Below are 23,024 nucleotides of genomic sequence, written 5' to 3'. Positions count from 1 at the left end.
GGTCAACAGTATCAAAAGCAGCACTGAGGTCTAACAGAACAAGCACAGAGATGAGTCCACTGTCCGAGGCCATAAGAAGATCATTTGTAACCTTCACTAATGCTGTTTCTGTACTATGATGAATTCTAAAACCTGACTGAAACTCTTCAAATAGACCATTCGTCTGCAGATGATCAGTTAGCTGTTTTACAACTACCCTTTCAAGAATTTTTGAGAGAAAAGGAAGGTTGGAGATTGGCCTATAATTAGCTAAGATAGCTGGGTCAAGTGATGGCTTTTTAAGTAATGGTTTAATTACTGCCACCTTAAAAGCCTGTGGTACATAGCCAACTAACAAAGATAGATTGATCATATTTAAGATCGAAGCATTAAATAATGGTAGGGCTTCCTTGAGCAGCCTGGTAGGAATGGGGTCTAATAAACATGTTGATGGTTTGGATGAAGTAACTAATGAAAATAACTCAGACAGAACAATCGGAGAGAAAGAGTCTAACCAAAAACCGGCATCACTGAAAGCAGCCAAAGATAACAATACGTCTTTGGGATGGTTATGAGTAATTTTTTCTCTAATAGTTCAAATTTTGTTAGCAAAGAAAGTCATGAAGTCATTACTAGTTAAAGTTAATGGAATACTCAGCTCAATAGAGCTCTGACTCTTTGTCAGCTTGGCTACAGTGCTGAAAAGAAACCTGGGGTTGTTCTTATTTTCTTCAATTAGTGATGAGTAGAAAGATGTCCTAGCTTTACGGAGGGCTTTTTTATAGAGCAACAGACTCTTTTTCCAGGCTAAGTGAAGATCTTCTAAATTAGTGAGATGCCATTTCCTCTCCAACTTACGGGTTATCTGCTTTAAGCTACGAGTTTGTGAGTTATACCACGGAGTCAGGCACTTCTGATTTAAAGCTCTCTTTTTCAGAGGAGCTACAGCATCCAAAGTTGTCTTCAATGAGGATGTAAAACTATTGACGAGATACTCTATCTCACTTACAGAGTTTAGGTAGCTACTCTGCACTGTGTTGGTATATGGCATTAGAGAACATAAAGAAGGAATCATATTCTTAAACCTAGTTACAGCGCTTTCTGAAAGACTTCTAGTGTAATGAAACTTATTCCCCACTGCTGGGTAGTCCATCAGAGTAAATGTAAATGTTATTAAGAAATGATCAGACAGAAGGGAGTTTTCAAGGAATACTGTTAAGTCTTCTATTTCCATACCATAAGTCAGAACAAGATCTAAGATATGATTAAAGTGGTGGGTGGACTCATTTACTTTTGGAGCAAAGCCAATAGAGTCTAATAATAGATTAAATGCAGTGTTGAGGCTGTCATTCTCAGCATCTGTGTGGATGTTAAAATCGCCCACTATAATTATCTTATCTGAGCTAAGCACTAAATCAGACAAAAGGTCTGAAAATTCACAGAGAAACTCACAGTAACGACCAGGTGGACGATAGATAATAACAAATAAAACTGGTTTTTGGGACTTCCAATTTGGATGGACAAGACTAAGAGTCAAGCTTTCAAATGAATTAAAGCTCTGTCTGGGTTTTTGATTAATTAATAAGCTGGAATGGAAGATTGCTGCTAATCCTCCGCCCCGGCCCCGTGCTACGAGCATTCTGACAGTTAGTGTGACTCGGGGGTGTTGACTCATTTAAACTAACATATTCATCCTGCTGTAACCAGGTTTCTGTAAGGCAGAATAAATCAATATGTTGATCAATTATTATATCATTTACCAACAGGGACTTAGAAGAGAGAGACCTAATGTTTAATAGACCACATTTAACTGTTTTAGTCTGTGGTGTAGTTGAAGGTGCTATATTATTTTTTCTTTTTGAATTTTTATGCTTAAATAGATTTTTGCTAGTTATTGGTAGTCTGGGAGCAGGCACCGTCTCTACGGGGATGGGGTAATGAGGGGATGGCTGGGGGAGAGAAGCTGCAGAGAGGTGTGTAACACTACAACTCTGCTTCCTGGTCCCAACCCTGGATAGTCACGGTTTGGAGGATTTAAGAAAATTGGCCAGATTTCTAGAAATGAGAGCTGCTCCATCCAAAGTGGGATGGATGCCGTGTCTCCTAACAAGACCAGGTTTTCCCCAGAAGCTTTGCCAATTATCTATGAAGCCCACCTCATTTTTTGGACACCACTCAGACAGCCAGCAATTCAAGGAGAACATGCGGCTAAACATGTCACTCCCGGTCTGATTGGGGAGGGGCCCAGAGAAAACTACAGAGTCCGACACTGTTTTTGCAAAGTTACACACCGATTTAATGTTAATTTTAGTGACCTCCGATTGGCGTAACCGGGTGTCATTACTGCCGACGTGAATTACAATCTTACCAAATTTACGCTTAGCCTTAGCCAGCAGTTTCAAATTTCCTTCAATGTCGCCTGCTCTGGCCCCCGGAAGACAATTGACTATGGTTGCTGGTGTCGCTAACTTCACATTTCTCAAAACAGAGTCGCCAATAACCAGAGTTTGATCCTCGGCGGGTGTGTCGTCGAGTGGGGAAAAACGGTTAGAGATGTGAACGGGTTGGCGGTGTACACGGGGCTTCTGTTTAGAACTACGCTTCCTCCTCACAGTCACCCAGTCGGCCTGCTTTCCCGGCTGCTCGGATCTGCCAGGGGGTAACTAACGGCGGCTAAGCTACCTTGGTCCGCACCGACTACAGGGGCCTGGCTAGCTGTAGAATTTTCCACGGTGCGGAGCCGAGTCTCCAATTCGCCCAGCCTGGCCTCCAAAGCTACGAATAAGCTACACTTATTACAAGTACCGTTACTGCTAAAGGAGGCCGAGGAATAACTAAACATTTCACACCCAGAGCAGAAAAGTGCGGGAGAGACAGGAGAAGCCGCCATGCTAAATCGGCTAAGAGCTAGTAGCTACGCTAAGCTAGCGGATTCCTAAAAACACGCAAAGTGAATAATGTGTAAATAATTTAGAGGTGATTCAGCAGAAGGAGTGCTTTAGTTAAGGCACGTAAAGATTACACTGGGAAACAAATCGTAATCTAGATAACTAGATCAATCTAACTGCGCAGATTAAACAGCTAACAGATACAGCAAAACACCGCTGTGCTCCGGAACAGGAAGTGATACAATACCGCAGTGAGAGCCAACCACCAGTAGAGATTCAGTAGATTCTCACAAATCCAACAAGACCAGTACGTGTATGTGAACAGTATGTGTCAGAGCACTTTTAAAAACAGGTTCATTTTAAAATACGCGGATGATACAGTGATTGTCAGTCTGCTGCGGGATAACGAGAGTAGCCACGGTCCTGTAGTTGACCATTTTGTTAAATGGTGTGAGGACTCATATCTTCAGATTAATATATCTAAAACTAAAGATATGGTCATTGATTTTAGGAAGAATGGTAGCACACCTGGCAACACAACAATGAATGGTCAACCAGTTGGAATTGTGAAAATTTATAAATACCTTGGGACTATTATTGATGACTTGCTGAAGTTTGAGGCAAACTGTGAGGCGATGTGTAGGAAGGGACATCAGCGCTTGTTCTGTCTCAGGAAACTGTCGTATTTTCACATTGGCCGAACCATGTTAACACTATTTTATCGTGCTTTTATTGAATCTGTTTTAGCTTTTTCTTTGGTGGCATGGTTTGGCAGTTTGACATTGAAGGATAGGAACAGACTGAGTCAGATCATTAAATGGTCCAGTCGGTTGATTGGTGAATCGCAGCTGAGTTTAGAGTCCCTGTACACTAAACAATTACAGCGGATAACCAACTGCATTATAGTTGATGACTCCCACCCCCTGGCTAATGAATTTCAGCTTCTACCTTCTGGCCGTAGGTTTAGAGTCCCAAGGTGTAGAACAGAACGCTACAGGAGTAGTTTTGTCCCAGCAGCAATTGTGCAACTGAACAAATCTTAGTAGGTTTGCATATGCTTATATTTAGATATTTATATACTTATTTATTTATTTGCCCTTTGCACACTAGTTTTAAGCTGACCATCTTTTTAGTGGTTTTAAGGTTGTGAGTCCTTGGTGGTGTTTGTTAATTTGTTTTGTGTATGTTCTTTGTTAGTATTTTTAGTGTTTTTTATTGTTGTTGTTGTGTTGACTAACATGGACGCCTTTTTTCTGTTTGCTGCAAGCCAAATCTACCTACGGGTACAAATAAAGTTACCTGAACCTGAACCTGATATACAGATTTTACGTGTTATGAATAAATTATCGCTTAATTACATGTCATGTCTACAGAAGTCTTTTGCAAATACTCACCAAAGAACGCAGGTAGGGATCTATCCTCGGGCGTCAACGACAGCCTGCACCCCTGAAGGTTTGACTGAAGGAGAGGTCTGCACTGGTTCTGTAACACAGACATGTACGTGAATTTTTATAAGTATAGGGTATACAACCTTATACAGACTTAATAAATATTATTGCTTACCGACTCTGTTAAGATATTCAGGAACATCATTCGGGGTTGCTGAATCAGTACCAAAAAGTAAAATAATTATTAGGTATGATAGAAAATAAAATAATTATTACACAAGTTCACTTTTCATTACAAAGTTTTTATGAACGGAGGGTAATTTACCTAGCACCTCTTCTTCAGGCTTGAGAGAGAGAGAGAGAGAGAGAGAGAAAGAATTATATGCGCTCCTCAAATGCTAAAAATAAATACATACACAAATAAATAAATAATTTGAGATAATTACCTCTCCCGGCTGGCACACGTCCGAAACAGGTTTGTAATGCCCGCGCAGATTTCTCTAAACACAGAGCAGACATACAATTTTATTTACACAACTCACTTTTAAATAATCTGCAATAACATATAAAATAATTATCAGGCTAGACTATATATATATATATATATATATATATATATATATATATATATATATATATATATATATATATATATATATATATATATATATATATATATATTACACAGGTTGTAATAATTATAAACAAATTTATAACATACGAGGTCTGTTAGAAAAGTATCCGACCTTATTATTTTTTTCAAAAACCATATGGATTTGAATCATGTGTGATTACATCAGACATGCTTGAACCCTCGTGGGCATGCAAGAGTTTTTTCATGCCTGTCGGTTACGTCATTCGCCTGTGGGCAGTCTTTGAGTGAGGAGTGGCCCACCCTCTCGTCGATTTTTTTCATTTTTTAGGAATGGCTCAGAGACTGCTGCTTTGTTTGATAAAAATTTTTTCAAAAACTGTAAGGCACAACTGAGTGGACACCATTCGATAAATTCAGCTGGTTTTCGGTAAAAACTTTAACGGCTGATGAGAGATTTTGGTCTGGTAGTTTCGCTTTAAGGATGGCCCACGGCGCCTGACAGCGATCTGCGCTTCGAGGCTGCAGCGTCTCGCTGTTTCAAGTTGAAAACTTCCACATTTCAGGCTCTGTTGACCCAGTAAGTCATCAGAGAACAGAGAACTTTCAGAAGAAGTCGGCATGAGGAGTTTATTCGGACATTCCATTGTTAACGGACATTTTGTAATGAAAGAACGTGTGGGCAGAGTCGCATGTCGGGCCGGACCCGACCGCGGGGGGTCGCGACAGGAAAAACACCTCCGTTGGAAACCTTAACGGGCAAGTTGGAACATGCCCAAGCTGTTAAACAATTTCTCAGTTACTCACTTGTTGAAAGCCATCAAAAGTCGCCTGAATTTTACAAATGGTTTTCAACACGGAGGTGTTTTTCCTGTCGTGGCGCACACAGATTCGCGAATTCGAATTTGCGTGCACGTCTTTCATTACAAAATGTCCTTAAACAGTGGAATGTCCGCATAAAGTCCTCATGCCAGCCTCTTCTGAACCTTCTGTTCTCTCACGACGTCCTGGGTGAATTAAGCCTTAAATTAGGATGTTTTCAGCTCGAAACAGGCCGACGACGGCGTCTGGAAGCGCTGCGCGACGTCCCGCTCCGTGGGAAGTTCTTACAGCGACAGAAACACCCCATAATCTCTCATCAGCCGGTAAACTTTTCACAGAAAACCAGCTAAATTTCTCGAATAGTGTCCACTCGGATATTCCTCATAGGTCCAGAAAAATTTTTGATAAAGCAACGCGCGCCGTCTCGAGCAGCGTGTGAAACAAAGGAATTCAGCCGAGAGGGCGGGACCACATCTCACTCAAGGCCTGCCCACAGGGAAATGACGTCACCGACACGCATGAAAAAACTCACGCATGCGCACGAGGGTTCAAGCATGATTGGTGTAATCGCACGTCATTCAAATCCATATAGTTAAAAAAAAAATAAAAGTGTCGGTTTCTTATCTAATAGACCTTGTATATAAATAATAATTAGGTAAGACAAAAAAAAAACAGATTATTATTGTTAAACAGGCTGCAAAAACGAATTTAAAATCAATTTACAAAATACACTCACTGCAGAATCCGCTCACGCTTGAAGCTTCAATTTCTAGTTGGAAGAGATGATTATTATCATTTTGAGAATATAGACCCGCAAATATAACCAAACTTTGAAAATAGCCCTTTTAACGCGGATGTGTGGAGATCTCTCAGAGCGACTGCTTCGACCCTGTTTTCAGGCTAAATGAAGATATGTCCCTCACCCTCTTACAAGGAGCTAAAACGTTTATTCGCTCCAGACAGGTCAGAGCTGTAATCATCACACCCACAGATCAAGCAGTGCTAGTGTTCTTAGGCGCTGCCCCATCGTTAGAGACCGTTGTAATATTTACCGGAGTTTCGGCTATGCAGCGCAAAGTTAAAACATGTCGGGCCATCGCGGTTTGAAAAGCGAGATATTCCACCTCAGCACCAGCTTTAAAGGGAGATGCACACACACACACGCGTGCACATGCGCGCGTGTACATCACCTGCAATGACCGTTTCTGTCAGAACCGTTTTTTTAAAGGGTTAATCTCACAGGGCTCCCAGACTAAACAACTGTTTAATTAATTCAATAATTACATTTTATAAATCTTTATTTTATATATAATATTATAGCGTCATGGAAGGGGTGAACCCCAGCCGATGCAAATTGGGCAGACATGCCCATACATGCTCAGACTAGCATTCAGTGCAAATTAGGCTGATATGACACCTGTGTGTGAACTAATTATGGATGGCCGGGACTCCGGAGGCGGGCTCACGCTGATTGGCTGTGATGTCATAGGGGTGGGATTAGGGGAGGGGTTAGGGGTGGGCTCACGCTGATTGGCTGTGACATGTCATAGGGGTGGGGATTAGGGAGGGGTTCAGGGCGGGGCTTAGTGACATAGTTGATTCTGATTGGCTGTGATGTCATCCATCAAACTTTTGACAAGAGGTGGGGTATTATTCTCTCTCTCCCACTGTAACCCTAACAGAATAACGAAATTCATCATCCTACTTTTTCAGTCTTAGTTTCTCTCCCACTCTGAGTGATCCAGTCCCATCATGCTCCCAGTTTCCATAATACCCTCAACATACATTTTCGATGAACTGTACTCAATCATCTATGCAAGTTTATCCTGTCTGCAGGGACGCCTTTTCACTAGAGGGCACTAGGGCGCTGCTCCCTTAAAATACTGAGAAAATGAGATATACTACAACATCTTTTCCCTCAGGGATGCAGCCCTGTGTGTCCCAGACCATTTGGCAAAATTTTTCATGTTTTTTGATCTAATTTTATTGGACAATCACTCATGCCTAGTGTAGCAGTTTTACTATCCCCAACCACACTCTGACACTGTGACACTCCGTGAAAATGACTGGTACATTGACTGCCACCATAGCTGTTGTGTTTGAAGTTTAACTTCCTGCTGCATTTGTCTAATTTTGTCTGTGTGCTTTTGTGATCATCACACAACATCATTTGAAGCAAAGCACTCTTTGTAATCTTAATATATGCGCATGTGAGTGAGACAGAGAGAGAGAGTTAGCAAGGTTATTGTATTTGGCTACAAATATACACTCAGTTGCCAGTAGTGAAAAGTCACATAGCCGTGCAGAAAAATCTCCCTTCATGAAAAAGTGACAGTGTGCCCTCTTAACAATCAATACTGCCAGGAGGTACTGACCATTTGATTAAATTAGCATGACGGAAAGTTCAATGATGCCTAGTGTTGAGATTTTAAATTGCAGGCAAACCAATAACTGAACCTTTACTCCCATCCAAAACATACAGCAGCTGTGCTAACTGAAGTTACATGGTTGTAATCTGATTCTAAATTTTGGTTAGCAAACTGACCACTGTCTAGCTTTCACAGAGGCTCAATGACGTGCAGGTCATTTAGGGGAGGTGATGGTCAAGTGGTTAAGTTGTTGGGCTTGAGTCCAGAAGATCATGGGTTCAAATCCCCGCCAGACTGGAAAATCACTAAGGGCCCTTGGGCAAGGCCTTTAATCCCCTATTGCTCCCGGTGTGTAGTGAGCGCCTTGTATGGCAGCACCCTGACATCGGGGTGAATGTGAGGCATAAAAATAATGGAAGACTAACATCAAAGTCCATGACAAACCTTTCTACGTCTGCTGTATTATATAGGGAAAGCCATGAGTAGTGCAGCAGATAACAGATACAATCATCAAAGTCAGCACAAATACATTTTAGCCACTACTCTTTTTGAGAAAAAACAAAACAAAATGAGAGTAGCCATTTGAAGTAGTAGCCACAGGGGTCAGAATGTTCTAATTTTCCATGCATATTGAAAGCTATACCACATTATTTGTCTGAACATAAATATTCCAAAAAGGTATAGTTTGGACTATCTATGACTGAATGTTTTGGAGTTATGGGGTAAAAACAACAAAAATGGTTACAAAGGTCAGTTTCAGTTTGTACAGGGATCAGAATTTAAAATTGCTCCAATTATTGTAAAACATTATGCAAATTATTGGTTGAGTTTATAGGGATTTTAAAAAGGAATAGTATGCACCATGTGTCATGCTTAGTTCTCACGCTATGAGGTAACATATGTCATATGCCATAGAATCCAATGGATGTTGATATTGTTTGACCTTTACCTTGCAGACCAAGCATTCAGCACTGTCAACACTATTGCATTTATTAATCCTATTACTTCAACCAATAATTTGCAAAATAAATTGCACCAATTTTTTACCCCTGTACAAATTAAAATTGACCTTTGTCACCATCCTTAATGATTTTACCACATAACTCTATAACATTCAGTCATAGATAGTCCCAACAATACCTTTCTGGAATCTTTGTGAACAGACACATAATGTGGTATAGCTTTCAATATAATTGGAATATTTTAAAATTTTGACCTCTATGCAATTCTTCATTTGACCCCTACTTGGCCGCCTATTGAAAATTCAAGTGGATAACCGGTTTTTTCAAAAGAGTAATGCCTAAGGAGTATTTGTGCCAAATTTGGTGCTTGTATCACCATGTGAAGGATTGTTTCAGTTATCTGCTGTACTATAGGGAGCTCACACAAATGTGCTTCTTATGTAAATATGTTGATTTCCTGAATGATCCAACTTGTGTCCTGCTTGAGAATAGAATAGCAGGATATTGGATGGGTTGTAATCTGAAACCAGATGTTATCTGTTCTGCCTCATTAATGTAAGGTGTTGTCACAGTTCCAATCTGTCTTTTCTTTGTCACTTCCTGTTTTATTTTGACACTCTCTCTCTCCCTGTATGCATTTCCGCTGCTTTCTTCCTGTTCCCTCACACCTGTTTCCAATCTCTTTGATTTCACTACTAGTGTATTTAAACCCCTCTCTGCAAGTCCTTAGTACCAGAAACTCTTGTGCCTGACTCAGTTTTCTGGTACATGTGTTTCCCTATGTTTTGTAGTTGCTGATCTTTGTGTCCTGATTTCTTGACTTTGGTTTCTGTATATCTGCTTCTTGTGCTTTGTTATTGGACCTGACTTTGTGTTAACCTTATTGAATTTGGTTTTTATGTGGTCTGATTACTTGGTACACTTTGACCTTTGTGTGTCCTTGTATTGTGAAAAAAGAAATGTGTATTTACTTTCTGGGGTTGTTCTCTGAGAATGGATCCCCAGTTGTACTTGTTTCCTTTTGACTTGGCATGCTAGCATGATTAAAAGTGGATTTTCCTTGTCAATCAATTGGAGGAAACAGAACCTCTTAAACTTAAGAAAAGGGAGGACAAAGGGCCAACCTTCACAAAGAACGATAAATGATAGTCAAGTCTGGGAGCAAGAGCTGGTACCACGCCCTTCTGCATCCACCACACCCTGTAACTGTCCTGGATGGCAACCACCCAGGCAGAAAACCAGTCCACCCCCACCTCTGTTCTCTCTTGGTATATTCTCCACCAAAGAGACCATCCTAAAGGAATGCAGCCTTTACATACTTGTAACTTTAGCTTTTCAATTCCAATTATGATTTTCTGGGTGTGTATCACAGATAGGATTTAACAGCATTATGCAGCAGGCACTTTAAACTTACTTTAGAATGCATATTTCTACATTTAATTGAAAATTCCGGTCTCTCACCATGAATCATGTTCCTGCATAGCTCCACCAAGAGCGAGAGACAGAGAGAGAGAGAAAAAACACCTATCAATTTGTTCATGGCTTATTTCCAACTATTAATATTGGTGTTTATTTGTTTTTGTAGTTAACACCTGAAAACTGTGCCAGGTGACTCCATCTGCTCTGCAACAATATGTGCTTTATTTCAAATGCACTTTGCGCAAAAGCAGAAACAAACAGGTTTTTTTTTTATTCTAAAATGCTGATAGATTTTGTGTGTGTGTGTATATTGTCAGAATCCAACTGCTGTTTTCTCTTTCTAAGACATGTCACTCACAATTTACACTCAACAAAAATATAAACGCATCACTTTTTTGGTTTTGCTCCCATTTTGTATGAGATGAACTCAAAGATCTAAAACTTTTTCCACATACACAATATCACCATTTCCCTCAAATATTGTTCACAAACCAGTCTAAATCTGTGATAGTGAGCACTTCTCCTTTGCTGAGATAATCCATCCCACCTCACAGGTGTGCCATATCAAGATGCTGATTAGACACCATGATTAGTGCACAGGTGTGCCTTAGACTGCCCACAATAAAAGGCCACTCTGAAAGGTACAGTTTTATCACACAGCACAATGCCACAGATGTCGCAAGATTTGAGGGAGCGTGCAATTGGCATGCTGACAGCAGGAATGTCAACCAGAGCTGTTGCTCGTGTATTGAATGTTAATTTCTCTACCATAAGCCATGTCCAAAGGCGTTTCAGAGAATTTTGCAGTGCATCCAGCCAGCCTCACAACCGCAGACCACGTGTAACCACACCAGCCCAGGACCTCCACATCCAGCATGTTCACCTCCAAGATCGTCTGAGACCAGCCACTCGGACAGCTGCTGAAACAATCGGTTTGCATAACCAAAGAATTTCTGCACAAACTGTCAGAAACCATCTCAGGGAAGCTCATCTGCATGCTCGTCATCCTCATCGGGGTCTCGACCTGACTCCAGTTCGTCGTCGTAACCAACTTGAGTGGGCAAATGCCCACATTCGCTGGCTTTTGGCACGTTGGAGAGGTGTTCTCTTCATGGATGAATCCCATTTCACACTGTCCAGGGCACTTGGCAGACAGCGTGTGTGGCGTTGTGTGGGTGAGCGGTTTTCTGATGTCAATGTTGTGGATCGAGTGGCCCATGGTGGTGGTGGGGTTATGGTATGGGCAGGCGTCTGTTATGGACGAAGAACACAGGTGCATTTTATTGATGGCATTTTGAATGCACAGAGATACCGTGACGAGATCCTGAGGCCCATTGTTGTGCCATACATCCAAGAACATCACCTCATGTTGCAGCAGGATAATGCACGGCTCCATGTTGCAAGGATCTGTACACAATTCTTGGAAGCTGAAAATGTCCCAGTTCTTGCATGGCCGGCATACTCACCGGACATGTCACCCATTGAGCATGTTTGGGATGCTCTGGACCGGCGTATACGACAGCGTGTACCAGTTCCTGCCAATATCCAGCAACTTCGCACAGCCATTGAAGAGGAGTGGACCAACATTCCACAGGCCACAATTGACAACCTGATCAACTCTATGTGAAGGAGATGTGTTGCACTGCATGAGGCAAATGGTGGTCACATCAGATACTGACTGGTATCCCCCCCAATAAAACAAAACTGCACCTTTCAGAGTGGCCTTTTATTGTGGACAGTCTAAGGCACACCTGTGCACTAATCATGGTGTCTAATCAGCATCTTGATATGGCACACCAGTGAGGTGGGATGGATTATCTCAGCAAAGGAGAAGTGCTCACTATCACAGATTTAGACTGGTTTGTGAACAATATTTGAGGGAAATGGTGATATGTAGTCGGTGCGGACCAAGGTAGCTTAGCCGCCGTTAGTCGGCAGATCCCGAGCAGCCGGGAAAGCAGGCCGACTGGGTGACTGTGAGGAGGAAGCGTAGCCCTAAACAGAAGCCCCGTGTACACCGCCAACCCGTTCACATCTCTAACCGTTTTTCCCCACTTGACGACACACCCGCCGAGGATCAAACTCTGGTTATTGGCGACTCTGTTTTGCGAAATGTGAAGTTAGCGACACCAGCAACCATAGTCAATTGTCTTCCGGGGGCCAGAGCAGGCCACATTGAAGGAAATTTGAAACTGCTGGCTAAGGCTAAGCGTAAATTTGGTAAGATTGTAATTCACGTCGGCAGTAATGACACCCGGTTACGCCAATCGGAGGTCACTAAAATTAACATTAAATCGGTGTGTAACTTTGCAAAAACAATGTCGGACTCTGTAGTTTTCTCTGGGCCCCTCCCCAATCAGACCGGGAGTGACATGTTTAGCCGCATGTTCTCCTTGAATTGCTGGCTGTCTGAGTGGTGTCCAAAAAATGAGGTGGGCTTCATAGATAATTGGCAAAGCTTCTGGGGAAAACCTGGTCTTGTTAGGAGACACGGCATCCATCCCACTTTGGATGGAGCAGCTCTCATTTCTAGAAATCTGGCCAATTTTCTTAAATCCTCCAAACCGTGACTATCCAGGGTTGGGACCAGGAAGCAGAGTTGTAGTCTTACACACCTCTCTGCAGCTTCTCTCCCCCTGCCATCCCCTCATTACCCCATCCCCGTAGAGACGGTGCCTGCTCCCAGACTACCAATAACCAGCAAAAATCTATTTAAGCATAAAAATTCAAAAAGAAAAAATAATATAGCACCTTCAACTGCACCACAGACTAAAACAGTTAAATGTGGTCTATTAAACATTAGGTCTCTCTCTTCTAAGTCCCTGTTGGTAAATGATATAATAATTGATCAACATATTGATTTATTCTGCCTTACAGAAACCTGGTTACAGCAGGATGAATATGTTAGTTTAAATGAGTCAACACCCCCGAGTCACACTAACTGTCAGAATGCTCGTAGCACGGGCCGGGGCGGAGGATTAGCAGCAATCTTCCATTCCAGCTTATTAATTAATCAAAAACCCAGACAGAGCTTTAATTCATTTGAAAGCTTGACTCTTAGTCTTGTCCATCCAAATTGGAAGTCCCAAAAACCAGTTTTATTTGTTATTATCTATCGTCCACCTGGTCGTTACTGTGAGTTTCTCTGTGAATTTTCAGACCTTTTGTCTGACTTAGTGCTTAGCTCAGATAAGATAATTATAGTGGGCGATTTTAACATCCACACAGATGCTGAGAATGACAGCCTCAACACTGCATTTAATCTATTATTAGACTCTATTGGCTTTGCTCAAAAAGTAAATGAGTCCACCCACCACTTTAATCATATCTTAGATCTTGTTCTGACTTATGGTATGGAAATAGAAGACTTAACAGTATTCCCTGAAAACTCCCTTCTGTCTGATCATTTCTTAATAACATTTACATTTACTCTGATGGACTACCCAGCAGTGGGGAATAAGTTTCATTACACTAGAAGTCTTTCAGAAAGCGCTGTAACTAGGTTTAAGGATATGATACCTTCTTTATGTTCTCTAATGCCATATACCAACACAGTGCAGAGTAGCTACCTAAACTTTGTAAGTGAGATAGAGTATCTCGTCAATAGTTTTACATCCTCATTGAAGACAACTTTGGATGCTGTAGCTCCTCTAAAAAAGAGAGCTTTAAATCAGAAGTGCCTGACTCCGTGGTATAACTCACAAACTCGTAGCTTAAAGCAGATAACCCGTAAGTTGGAGAGGAAATGGCGTCTCACTAATTTAGAAGATCTTCACTTAGCCTGGAAAAAGAGTCTGTTGCTCTATAAAAAAGCCCTCCGTAAAGCTAGGACATCTTTCTACTCATCACTAATTGAAGAAAATAAGAACAACCCCAGGTTTCTTTTCAGCACTGTAGCCAGGCTGACAAAGAGTCAGAGCTCTATTGAGCTGAGTATTCCATTAACTTTAACTAGTAATGACTTCATGACTTTCTTTGCTAACAAAATTTGAACTATTAGAGAAAAAATTACTCATAACCATCCCAAAGACGTATCGTTATCTTTGGCTGCTTTCAGTGATGCCGGTATTTGGTTAGACTCTTTCTCTCAGATTGTTCTGTCTGAGTTATTTTCATTAGTTACTTCATCCAAACCATCAACATGTTTATTAGACCCCATTCCTACCAGGCTGCTCAAGGAAGCCCTACCATTATTTAATGCTTCGATCTTAAATATGATCAATCTATCTTTGTTAGTTGGCTATGTACCACAGGCTTTTAAGGTGGCAGTAATTAAACCATTACTTAAAAAGCCATCACTTGACCCAGCTATCTTAGCTAATTATAGGCCAATCTCCAACCTTCCTTTTCTCTCAGAAATTCTTGAAAGGGTAGTTGTAAAACAGCTAACTGATCATCTGCAGAGGAATGGTCTATTTGAAGAGTTTCAGTCAGGTTTTAGAATTCATCATAGTACAGAAACAGCATTAGTGAAGGTTACAAATGATCTTCTTATGGCCTCGGACAGTGGACTCATCTCTGTGCTTGTTCTGTTAGACCTCAGTGCTGCTTTTGATACTGTTGACCATAAAATTTTATTACAGAGATTAGAGCATGCCATAGGTATTAAAGGCACTGCGCTGCGGTGGTTTGAATCATATTTGTCTAATAGATTACAATTTGTTCATGTAAATGGGGAATCTTCTTCACAGACCAAAGTTAATTATGGAGTTCCACAAGGTTCTGTGCTAGGACCAATTTTATTCACTTTATACATGCTTCCCTTAGGCAGTATTATTAGACGGTATTGCTTAAATTTTCATTGTTACGCAGATGATACCCAGCTTTATCTATCCATGAAGCCAGAGGACACACACCAATTAGCTAAACTGCAGGATTGTCTTACAGACATAAAGACATGGATGACCTCTAATTTCCTGCTTTTAAACTCAGATAAAACTGAAGTTATTGTACTTGGCCCCACAAATCTTAGAAACATGGTGTCTAACCAGATCCTTACTGTGGATGGCATTACCCTGACCTCTAGTAATACTGTGAGAAATCTTGGAGTCATTTTTGATCAGGATATGTCATTCAAAGCGTATATTAAACAAATATGTAGGACTGCTTTTTTGCATTTACGCAATATCTCTAAAATCAGAAAGGTCTTGTCTCAGAGTGATGCTGAAAAACTAATTCATGCATTTATTTCCTCTAGGCTGGACTATTGTAATTCATTATTATCAGGTTGTCCTAAAAGTTCCCTAAAAAGCCTTCAGTTAATTCAAAATGCTGCAGCTAGAGTACTGACGGGGACTAGAAGGAGAGAGCATATCTCACCCATATTGGCCTCTCTTCATTGGCTTCCTGTTAATTCTAGAATAGAATTTAAAATTCTTCTTCTTACTTATAAGGTTTTGAATAATCAGGTCCCATCTTATCTTAGGGACCTCGTAGTACCATATCACCCCAATAGAGCGCTTCGCTCTCAGACTGCAGGCTTACTTGTAGTTCCTAGGGTTTGTAAGAGTAGAATGGGAGGCAGAGCCTTCAGCTTTCAGGCTCCTCTCCTGTGGAACCAGCTCCCAATTCAGATCAGGGAGACAGACACCCTCTCTACTTTTAAGATTAGGCTTAAAGCTTTCCTTTTTGCTAAAGCTTATAGTTAGGGCTGGATCAGGTGACCCTGAACCATCCCTTAGTTATGCTGCTATAGACGTAGACTGCTGGGGGGTTCCCATGATGCACTGTTTCTTTCTCTTTTTGCTCTGTATGCACCACTCTGCATTTAATCATTAATGATCGATCTCTGCTTCCCTCCACAGCATGTTTTTTTCCTGGTTCTCTCCCTCAGCCCCAACCAGTCCCAGCAGAAGACTGCCCCTCCCTGAGCCTGGTTCTGCTGGAGGTTTCTTCCTGTTAAAAGGGAGTTTTTCCTTCCCACTGTAGCCAAGTGCTTGCTCACAGGGGGTCGTTTTGACCGTTGGGGTTTTACATAATTATTGTATGGCCTTACCTTACAATATAAAGCGCCTTGGGGCAACTGTTTGTTGTGATTTGGCGCTATATAAAAAAAATTGATTGATTGATTGATATTGTGTATGTGGAAAAAGTTTTAGATCTTTGAGTTCATCTCATACAAAATGGGAGCAAAACCAAAAGTGTTGCGTTTATATTTTTGTTGAGTGTATGTTGATGGTTATCAGCTCCATTTCTGTTGGCATGTAACCCATGGTCCTCATCAGGTTCCCCAGATCCTTACAGCTAATTAAACCATCATTGTCCTTATCAAACTCCACAAAAGCTTCACGTAACTCTGTGGAGGAGAGCAGTATGACAGAAGTGAATACAGTATCTGGCTGTACATAAACATACCAAGGTAAAAATATCATATGCATGCAAATAAATTAATCAGGAAATATTTTTACCTTCTATCTCATTATGTGTAAGAGATCTTGTCTGTGTGACAGTGATATAGAGACAAGTATGATTTTAATGTGCAACAGTTTTTCTATATGAAACATTTGTAAAGTTTCACAGGCAGCAGATGTTAGAATGTTTTGTTTTTATTTTCACGTGACCTTTTTACTATTACATTCATGTAGTGTGTGTGTGTTTTATTTTTAAAAACATCAGTTTAAGTTAAAATCACACTTAATTTTTGCATTTACGTATCACTGCATCCATGACAATACGGAATACATTGGATCCTGCTTGGCAACCCCCCAGCACATCCAGTCCATCCATACTAACCCGAACTTTCAGTTCTAAATGATTATCAGAAAATGTGCATCAGAATGTGTCCAAAACATTTTTTTTTTTTTTATGGTCATTTGGAGACATTCTGATCATGAACATACATACATTACTGTCCCCTTGGCTTTTTTATGCTGGGAGTCATCAGCACTGAGGTACTTGTGAGCTGATTTTCGTATGAGGGTAGGCTGAAAAGTTCTAAGGCTCACCAAGAAGGAGAAATGCCATTTCAATAAAACTTGGCATCAAAACTCATGATCCAGTGTCATATGTTAATTTCTTTGTCAAAATGAAGAAAGAAACTGATTTGATGGAATCTGCTGAGGATCAGTTGCTATATCATCGCTCTTGTAAAAGAGAGCTCGTTTGAGGTCCCCCATGGATTATCTCTGCAGCTTTGATCTGGAAGAGAAAGCAAAGGCTCTAAGCCGTCATTGACACAGTTTCAGTGACACGCTATAGTTGATTTTGATGCTTCTTCTGCATGTATGGGGTGTGTGTGCGTGTGTGTGTGTGTGTGTGTGTGTATATATACATATATATATATATATATATAAGGTCTATTAGAAAAGTATCTGACCTTATTTTTTTTTTTCAAAAACCATATGGATTTGAATCGCGTGTCATTGCGTCAGCCAAGCTTGAAAACTTCGTGCGCATGCGTGAGTTTTTTCACGTCTGTTGGTTGTGTCATTCGCCTGTGAGCAGGCTTTGAGTGAGGAGTGGTCCACCCCTCTCGTCGTTTTTTTCATTGTTTAGGAATAGCTCAGCCTCCGCTCCTCTTTCCATGACAAAAACTCCTGTAACAGTGGAATGTGCCGTTCATTTCCAAACTGGACGCTGTGTTTTATCCGGGATGTCATCTGGCTAGCACAGGAATTGTGAAAAGACGTGGACATCAGCACTTTTTTGGCACATTGAGACAGAGGTGCGGAGGAATTCCGTGCGTCGCGGCGGTGCTGCATGGCGCAAAGCAACGCCGTGATGAAGCCTCACGGGACATGTTCTGGCATGTCCAGGCACATCCACAATTTCTCGGATAATCACTCGATGGAAAAACCACCGACAGCTGTCTGAACGCCATCTCAAAGCCGTCCTGTGAGACCAAAACGGAGGTGGTTTTGTCTCGCTCCAGTAGCGAATCCATCGTGACGTGCGAAGCCTCCGCTCGGCTTTCCATGACAAAATCTCTTGTTAAAAGTGAAATCTGCCGGGAAATGGTTGATGTCCAGCTCTTGTGATAACCAGAGAAATTGCACACGATGGTCACGGATCCATACAGACATCCGTTTAGAAAAGAAATGGTCGCTCAGCCTGTCGATGGCGGCTTCGGAGCGCGGCGCACCACCAGTCGCTCAGAGCCGTCCTTAAAGCGACAGTTACACTCCGTAATCTCTTTGAAGCCCATAAAATTTTCACCAAAAACCATCTGAATTTCTCGAATGGTGTCCACTTTGATGTCCCTAACAGTTTCTGAAAAAATTTTGATCAAGCAAAGCAGCAGTCTCTGAGCCATTCCTAAACAATGAAAAAAACGACGAGAGGGGTGGACCACTCCTCACTCAAAGCCTCCTCACAGGCGAATGACGCAACCGACAGGCGTGGAAAAAACTCACGCATGCGCACAAAGGTTCAAGCTTGGCTGACGCAATCACATGTGATTCAAATCCATATGGTTTTTGAAAAAAATAGTAAGGTCGGATACTTTTCTAATAGACCTCGTATGTATGTGTGTGTGTGTGTATATATATATAAATTTCTCACGTTCTTTTGAACTCCCTGCCTATATGTATTAAAATAGATAAAATCTTTGTGTTTGCTCATTTAAATGTTTTCACTTTTTATTTCCACAGCTTGTCTGCCCATTTCATGTTAGTTTGGGTGTGTCATGTGGATGACACGTTCTGTGTGTTATGGCTAAGGGTCCCTTCACACATAGTAAAAATCAGGGCGAACCACGAAAACACTGAGCCGACGGGTAGGTGTGAATGACGCTGCTGCGACAGTTTTGCGCTGTGGAAAAAAAAATACATGCCACCCACAGGATTCAACCTGCAATTTTCAAAAGCTCTGATTACAGATCAAAGATGAGTAATGAGGAACTGAGGACAGGATCAGGATGCAACACTCAAGAGCGATGAACTTTACAGAAAAGAGATGTAAGTGAATTATTCCTTACATCTCTTCTCTAAAGTTCATTGAAGAAAGGTAAAAGGAAAATGCTAACATCAACATACCATCAGGGGACTGTTGGAATTTTGCAGATGTTTGTGGCTTTCCAGTTTAAAATGATGATGATCAAGGGTGACTTTTTTCATGTTTCTTAGTCAGAAATCTCAGCATAGCAAAGTCAGGGTCATGGCTTGGCTTAAAGGAGCTGTATCATGCTTTTTTCACCCCCCAAGAGTCAACTATGTGCATATTTATCATATTATCTTGCCTTTGGCACAATGGAGTGCTCATTTGTTGTGTAATATTAATAGTTTTGGGGCTTTCGTTTTCATACTCGGAAGAAAGACGCTCAGTTTGGCTAAAGCCCTCCCACTCCCTGTGTGGGTGCCGCCCACTTCATGACGTCGTGCCTGAGCCGGTACACGCGCTGCTTAGCGCCGCCCACGACAGTTTGTCAACAATTTACTAAAGATGGATGACCGTATTAGAGCCATACGTTCTAGATCCACAAACCGATACCAATGTTGAAGTTCACGAGTTACCTGAGAGACCGCGAAGACGATTGCAGACAGTTTCTGAATGGTAATTTATATGCTAAATTACACGTGTTTTATGTAGTTGCATTGTCATGCTTGTTCTTGTTGTAATGCTGATCCTAACGTTCGTATAGGTGTTCCTGTGGAAATTGTCAAACAATGCCCATAGAAGAAGAGAACGTATGCTGTAAAGAAATAAGAAAGGTAGCTTTTGTGTAATTTCCATGGCATATAGAGTTTAAAATTAACTTTGGTAATAACAACTAACACTATATGACACTATTCAACCCCTTGGTCTCCATTTTCTTCTACGCAATGTGTAGCAAATCACGTTTATTTATTGATTTATTTTTAATGCTTTTACTGTTCATTTTTTGCCCATTTGAAACTAGCTTTGGTCATAAAATGATGCAACACTGTCCTAAAGACTAGCTATGATTGCATCTTTTGATGCAATAGATATTTTTTTTCTTAGAAATAATAATATGCATAATTAGAATTATGCATTAGAAAGTACTGCTGTTAAAACAGTGTTTCTAATTACATATTATCTATAACTTTGTAATAATTTAGAACTTATTACAGTGAAGATATGAAGTGAGTGCTTTTGTCCTCTCCATGATTAAGCTTATTACAGTTTCTTCACTTTCTTTTCTTTTTAGGTGATGAGGCGAATAAACCAGCTCCCTGTACGGCCTAACTGTATTACAGCACATCCTGGCTTTGAGGTCAACTGCCTTAATGTATACACATTACAGAAATGAATAATATTTATCGTGCAGACTATGGGCCAGTTCAAAGAAGAACAGAGGAAGAGTAAGCATGACAAATATCAAATAATTTATTATACAGTCAAACAAGAAAAAACATTTTGTATACTAAGTACTATAACATATACTACATCCTTAAAGTAAAAACTCTTTTTTGCAGGTGTCTCCGTTTTACTGCCTACAGAAGCATCGTAAGCTGGTGCTGGGGACTACTCGGAGCAAGGGTTAGGGTAGTCATTCCAGCGTGTGTGGTGCGGAGGATTCGCCATGAACTTCCGGATCCAGAAAGGCGGTATGTGGGATTTCGGCACCCTGATGCTCCTGTTGAGGTTCGGTCGCCACTCGACTAAATCTGGACACGTGTGCAGCAATGACGTCCTCTTTTGATGCTCTCTCAAACTGAGCATTAAGGTTTTCTGGCACAGGAACTGCTTGCAACTGTGCCACAAACGTTGTGGGCTCAGCAAAGACCTCATTGAAGACGAGCTGCATCAGTGCTGCTACATATCCTAAATGTGTAAAATGTTTCCAGTTAGTATTTTTTAATTACTTATTTAATATATAATTTATTTTTTTGATTCTGAACAATATTTGCATAATTTTCAAACTATATTTATGTGAAGTTGTCAACTTTTGTTTCTTACCAAATGTGGTGTTTGTTTTGACCATTTTTCCTGTGCCTTGTCCTTTTTTGTATTTTGGATATGACACCTTGAATACAACTTTCCCTTTTGAAATACTTGTTGCCGTTTTTTGCATTCTCATTTTGATGCATTCCAGCCAGGTACTGACTGGAAAACAGAAAGCGAAGTTAAGTAATAAGACTACTTTTTTGTTCAAATAGGACACTGCTTCAAATAAAATAAAGGATCACTAAAAGGTAAAATAAAAAAAAAATATATAACCAAAATGTCAGAATTAAAATATTATCAGATATAATTCTTTACCTGCACATCATCCCCACATATTTGAAGTCTGAAATTTTAGGTGTTAAAGCAAACAATGACGCTGTGAAACGACTCAAGGGAAGAAGTTTGTTTGGAAGAGCTCAGTTTTTGCAACATCAGCAAGCACTCTCTTGTTCAAAGTAGTTTCTCCACCTTGTACATTGCATTGTGCCTAGGACATAAAGAACAGCATGAAAACATGATGAACAAAAAATATGTAGATTCTTTTTTAGAATTATTAATAACCAGGCTGAAACCACTTGTTGGATCACGAGAAATCTTGTCCGGGTGAGTGCACTTTGGAAAAAGTGGATCATCATGAGTATGGACATCCTGAATGTGGTTGATAAGTGATGTAGATTTTGCCACTTTCTCTTTGCCAGACTGTGAGGAAGATGCTGACCAGTACATGTGTTTTTTTTATGGATGCTAATCACTTCTTTATCACCTGGCAGTCTTTGTCTTTTGCTACAGTTATCCAAGTTTTTGGATAAACCTGTAAAATGACAATGACACAACCCACACCTATATATATATATATATATATATATATATATATATATATATATATATATATATATATATATATATATATACGTACATAGGTGTGTGTGTATTTTAACTCACCTTTTACTACATGTCAAACATCATAGTATTGTGTTATGCCCCTGTCACGTAGATATTTCTGAATTTGAGGATGGCGGTCAGTGACTATATTGTCCACCTTTAGACCTTTGGCCTCCAGGAAATCTAGACTTTGCCGCAGTCCTTCTTTTTCCATTTGGTAGCTCCCACCCACTTCATTGCTCTACAAAAAAATTAAATTGCATCTTAGATGTACAGAAATATTAGAATTATCACAGCCTTAGTCAAAATGTAACAAGATGTGAATGTGTACCTGTACAAGTTTCATGTCAACAATCTTTTCACTTTCGACATCCATTAATGTATAGATCCCAAATTTAGCACTGTGTCCTAAAAGAAAACGTGAACTGTATGATGCAACTCACATATTGTAAAAATATGTATCATAAAACAGTGAGTTAATAACATTATCTAATATTAACAATGATATGCTATTTACCTGGGGAATCTGCTCTCATATCACCACTTACAGCCAATTTCCCCTTTTTTCTTCAAGTCCTCCAAAAAGAATAATTTGATCCTCAGTCCATTGTGAAACAATTGCAGGCTCAAGATACAATCTGGAATGTCTCCTGAAGGTCTTGTACTGATGCATTGCATATCTGAAGGAAGAGCACAAAAATGTACAGTGTAATTGATGTAACTAATACATCATACAACCCTTGGCAATAATTATGGAATCACCGGCCTCGGAGGATGTTCATTCAGTTGTTTAATTTTGTAGAAAAAAAAGCAGATCACAGACATGACACAAAACTAAAGTCATTTCAAATGGCAACTTTCTGGCTTTAAGAAACACT

General features: G+C 40.4%; 1 protein-coding gene across 1 annotated transcript in view; it reads right to left on the bottom strand.

The window, feature by feature from the left end:
- Nucleotides 1-22,522, bottom strand: part of cabp5b (calcium binding protein 5b) — a 62,353-nt gene extending 39,831 nt beyond the window's left edge. Inside the window, 6 exon segments of the mRNA XM_034190608.1 lie at nt 1,193-1,203; nt 9,769-9,782; nt 16,596-16,714; nt 16,827-16,857; nt 22,304-22,387; nt 22,478-22,522. Coding sequence (XP_034046499.1) covers nt 1,193-1,203; nt 9,769-9,782; nt 16,596-16,714; nt 16,827-16,857; nt 22,304-22,387; nt 22,478-22,522 — 304 coding nt within the window.
- Nucleotides 22,523-23,024: the final 502 nt, after the last annotated feature.

This window comes from Thalassophryne amazonica, chromosome 16 (genome assembly GCF_902500255.1).
Source record: "Thalassophryne amazonica chromosome 16, fThaAma1.1, whole genome shotgun sequence".
NCBI classification, from domain to species: domain Eukaryota; kingdom Metazoa; phylum Chordata; class Actinopteri; order Batrachoidiformes; family Batrachoididae; genus Thalassophryne; species Thalassophryne amazonica.
Note: the sequence above shows the minus strand (reverse complement) of the source record. Positions and strands in the feature narration are given on the sequence as shown.